General features: G+C 44.2%; 1 protein-coding gene across 1 annotated transcript in view; it reads left to right on the top strand.

Moving 5' to 3' along the window:
- Nucleotides 1-5,000, top strand: part of LOC308306803 (piezo-type mechanosensitive ion channel component 2-like) — a gene marked incomplete at its 3' end in the record, with an annotated part of 84,290 nt that overhangs the window by 77,526 nt on the left and 1,764 nt on the right. The window contains exons 44-46 of the mRNA XM_080751845.1: nucleotides 277-465; nucleotides 3,753-3,845; nucleotides 4,533-4,702. Coding sequence (XP_080607971.1) covers nucleotides 277-465; nucleotides 3,753-3,845; nucleotides 4,533-4,702 — 452 coding nt within the window. The remainder of the gene's footprint in view (nucleotides 1-276; nucleotides 466-3,752; nucleotides 3,846-4,532; nucleotides 4,703-5,000) is intronic.

The following is a 5,000-nucleotide window of genomic DNA, read 5'->3' as shown; positions in this document are numbered from 1 at the left end:
ATAGTCCTGGAAATTGGGTTAAATATTCTGGAAAAGTTTTGGAAAAGAATTGGTAAAAATGTGTGGGAACCCTGTATAGAGAGTCCCTTTTTTGCTGCAAAAAAGGGAGTCCCCGTGTTTAGAATGTGTGTTTATTAGAGGTGGCCCAGGGGAGACAAGATGAAGGTGATATAGCGAAGTATGGGATCGGGGGACTCATTGTTGTGCTGTGTGTGTGTGTGTGTGTGTGTGTGTGTGTGTGCGTGTGCGTGTGTGTTTCTAATGTGTGTCCATCAGAGGTACCCTCAGCCCAGGGGCCAGAAGAAGAAGGTGGTGGTGAAGTATGGGATGGGAGGACTCATCGTTCTGCTGCTGATCTGCATCGTGTGGTTTCCCCTGCTCTTCATGTCTCTGGTCAAATCGGTGGCCGGAGTCATCAACAAACCCCTGGACGTCTCCCTGACCATCACTATGGGAGGCTTCCAGGTATGACCCTTAACCTATGACCTTTAGCCTCTAACCCAGGGGTCTTCAACGGTCTTCTTTTCAGTCCAAGGACCCCTTAGTTGAGAGAGAGAGATGAAGCAGGGACCCCCACAACCTGTTCATATATTCCATATACTGTAGTTTCATTGTTTGACAGCACAATCATCAGTGTATTTTGGATTCATGTCAATGTGTGTTTTCATATATTATCCACTTGAGCTGTCAATACTTAATAAACTTGACCTGCTGCCTATAGTAGCATTAAGCCCTTACCTTTGGACCTTCACGCGTTAGCAGCTAACGTGAGTGTCAACAAAGTGACGTTCTTCCTGCGTTTAGGTCTGTCCCATTGGTTAGTGAGTGTCTCTACCGGGTGAGAGTACAGCAGTGCTGAACTGTGAACCTGTATGGATGGGGGTCAATGCATCAGTCGTGAGATATGTGGCTGCGCCCAGACCTTCGCCACGGAAGGCTTCTGATAAGACCCCTGACCTTTAAGAGAAATCCTGAGTTCTACGTTCTGATAATTTAAAAAAAATCCCCCTTATAATCTTCTGTAGAGTGATGGATATGGGTCAACAACAGGGGGTCCAAGACCACCAGGGGGTCCTCAGAGTTACTAGGAACAGAAGAAGGTGGCTCGCAAATCACAAAGCAAGCAAACAGACAAACAAAACAGCACTGGTGATAATGCTGTCAAACAATTCTATGAGGCTATCTATGAAATCTATGAAAAAGTTGAATCCGCAAAATAATTGTATGTACAATATGTAGTAGGAGGCCCCTGCTTCGTCTCTCTCTCAGCTAAGGGGTCCTTGGCCTAAAAAAACAGAGGTTTACTCTGGTTTAGAGTTCTGGTGGAGATAGGAGCTCTTTACTATGAAAGGAAGGAATATAGCACTTAGGACTGATATACCACTCTGAGTGGCTTGATAAATGCAAGCCTTGACCACCATCTTATCTATCTATAAATGCGAGAAGTCTCTGCGTGCGTGCGTGCGTGCGTGCGTGCGTACGTGTCTGCGTGTCTGTCTGTATCTCGAGAACCGTTCGTCCCACCGGCTTCAGATTCGGCACGCGCGTTCCCCGCCGCGGCACGGAGTGCAGTGCCGGGCCTCGATCCGACCCGACGCGCGGTTTTCCCTAACCGGCGCGAAACGTTCGGAATCTCCTTATGCGGGCTGATTGTTGACATCAGGCTGTTCCGGAGGAAATCGGCGCAAGCGCTGACTCATTGTGACATCACATCATAAAAGGCTCTGAGATCACGTACGCCACATGAGTCAACAAAAAATCTCTGTGAGTGTGTATGTATGTATGTAATCCGCGTATCTCGAGAACCGTTCGTCCCACCGGCACGCGCGTTCTCCATATATGGGAATAAAATGAATGGCCGTATGCGTAGCTGATGTCTGACATCAGAGTTTTCCGTAACCGGTACTGTGTGTGCAGAGATCTTCATATATGGGCATAAGTGGACAAAGACAAACAGATGGTCAAAACGGGTCCTATGACAACAGGTATATTGAGGTTTGCATTAAAGGGTGGGGCATTCATGGGGTTTGCATTAAAGGGTGGGGCATTCATTCCCTATTTCAAATTCGGCACGCGCGTTCCCCACCGCAGCAGGTAGTGCAGTGCTCGGCCTCGACCCGATACACGATTTTCTGGAACCAGCACGAAAGGTTCGGATTCTGATGTCTGACATCAGGATTTTCTGGAACTGGCACTGTGTCTGCATAGATCTCCATATATGGGCATAAAATGGATGCAGACAGACAGATACAGATATCTCCATATATGGGCATAAAGTGGATGCAGACAGACAGATACAGATATCTCCATATAATGGGCATAAATGGACACAGGCAAACAGATGGTCAAAACGGGTCCTATGACAACAGGTATAATGGGGTTTGCATTAAGTTTGTCTCCTCCATCTGTTTGTCTGTGTCCCTTTATTCCCATTATGGAGATCTCTGTATCTGTCTGTGCCTCCGACTGTGTTTTGCTAACACAGTGCCGGTTCCCCCTTTAATGCAAACCCCATTATACCTAAGCGACAGAGATCTCATATATGGGCATAAAATGGACGCAGATAAACAGATATCTATATATATCCATATATGGCATATATGGGCATACAATGGACGCAGAATCACAAAGATCTCCATATACGGGCATAAAAGGGACACAGACAGACAGATACAGAGATCTCCATATATGGGCATAAAATGGACGCAGACTTTAAAGGGCGGGGCATTCATTCCCTATTTACATTGTTCCGAGTTGGCCAGGTCGCCGACTAGACGCTGGGCCGCCCAGCTTCTAGTAATAATAATAACCAGTAAGACTCCCTAATCGGGAGATAAGCGACCGTAAGGTCACAGTATACACAAAGAGGCCTGTAAGTGGCATTGGTTCCACCCACAAACGGGTGATGAGTAAAGCCAAATAAAGTTTGGGCCAATCAGAGGAGGGGGCGGGGCTATGTTAAACCAATTAACTCATTGAGTGCCTATCCCGAATTAGTTCGGGATATATGATCGTATCACAGGGTGCCTATCCCGAACAAGTTCGGGATATAAAAAAAAAAAAAAAAAAAAAAAAAAATTTTTTTTTTTTTTTTTGAAAAAAATTTTTTTGAATTTTTTTTTTTTTTTTTTGGACCCCATCAAATCTGGTGAACATGATTTCAATCGCGATTTTGCATGTTCCACCCCCATACAACCCCATCTAACATACAGGGCAGCCATTTTTGTTTACATTACATGTAAAACATAAGGGCGATTATCTCAAGAATGCCTGAACGGATTTCCAATCGGATTTTTTTGTTTGAAAGCTGTGAACAAACTGCACAAATCCACTCTGGATTGCATTGGATTTTTCAGAGCTCATTCTTCTCTGTTTTTTTCCCATGCATGAGGTGTGCAAGGTTTAATCATGGCTAAGTTGACGAAAATAAGGCTTCTAAAATGCTTGGTAGCCAATAGCTAACTTCAAGCTAACTTCATCCTCTTCCTGTACATGCAGTCATGCACAAAGGAAAGTGTTCAGGCAAGTCATGGCTGCAGGGCTTCTGCATATACCAGCATATCTCTATGGGATTTTCTCTGGCCACTGGGCGCCCTCTAGTGGTGAAAGGGGTGGCACTAAATGAGTTAAGGTGAAGGACTCTTAATCAAGTCAATTGACACCACCCACAAGTTTGTACGACAAACGGTTGATGAGTAACGTTATTATTGCGACGGTCGCAATAATAATAATAATAATGCTATTTATTTCAGCCTATCTTCACAATGAGTGCTCAGCAGAACCAACTGAAGGACCTCACTCAGGAAGACTATCGCTCCTTCACCGGTCGATACAGCTACACTCCAGTAAGTACAACTGTCACTCAGAGCTTCATTTATACAGCTACTGTACACTCATGTAAGTACAAATACTGTCACAGCAATCATCGTTTATTTTTGGTGACACCTCCGGTAGCTTAGGTGGCTCAGAGTGGAGTATACCAGATTAAATTTTGTTTAGTTCACAGGATCGCTAATAGATCACTGATCAGATATCTAAGTATTTTTCCATGGTTCCATTAGTTGTGTTGGGATTTTTACTTCTTAAAAATTGGATCTTCAAAAACTGGAGTTTAAAGTTAAAGTTGTGTTAGTAGTAATAGTAGTGGTAGTTATGGTTAATTGTTTTTTTTTTTCTGTTTTGTTTTGTTTTTCTATCGATTACTCTCTCCATCGATTACTCTCTCCATGGAGTCCTTTTGTTGCATTTCCTAAGCCAATAATTTGATGATGAGCAGTGGCTCCCTACAAAGAGCCTGCTTTCTTCCCTATGGAGACACAAAGAGTGTCCTCAAATTATTGGCTTTTTCTACATGGGGTGATAGAGAGAAAAAAAGTAATCTTGGGGGTGAACTATCCCTTTAATGGGTCTTAAGAGAATGTGTTGCAGTTCCTGGAGGCGTATAGTAGGGGTCAGTAATGTGTGTCTTTAACAGAGTGCGTTGCAGTTCCTGGAGGCGTACACTAGGGGTCAGTAATGTGTGTGTTTAACAGAGTGCGTTGCAGTTCCTGGAGGCGTACAGCAACGAGGACGTGACGGTGGCAGAGCTGCAGGGCTCCAGTAACTCTCTGTGGACCATCAGTCCTCCCAGCAGGACCTACCTTACTCAGGTCCTCAGTCTGGAAGAGCACTTCCCTGTCACCGTGTCCTGGACCATCCAGAGGTAACCTTACTGTCAGTGCAAAAATATATTCATGTCAAGGACTTCCAGGTTGATACGTATTTAGCCGAGGACCCCCCCCCCCCCCCCCCGCCATCTGAACCAGTGTTGATTTTGTCAACTAAAATTATGACGAAAAATGTTTGTCGACTGCGTTTTTTTCACTGACGAAAACTAAATAAAAACTAAATAAAAACTAAGCTGTGATGACTAAAACTAAGACTAAATATGTTGACAATTTCGTCAACAAAATAAAAACTAGACTAAAATGTTGGGGAGGGACAAGTGTTGAAGAGAGTCA

Source organism: Nannobrachium achirus (assembly GCF_963921795.1).
Source record: "Nannobrachium achirus genome assembly, chromosome: 21".
Lineage (NCBI taxonomy): Eukaryota > Metazoa > Chordata > Actinopteri > Myctophiformes > Myctophidae > Nannobrachium > Nannobrachium achirus.
Note: the sequence above shows the minus strand (reverse complement) of the source record. Positions and strands in the feature narration are given on the sequence as shown.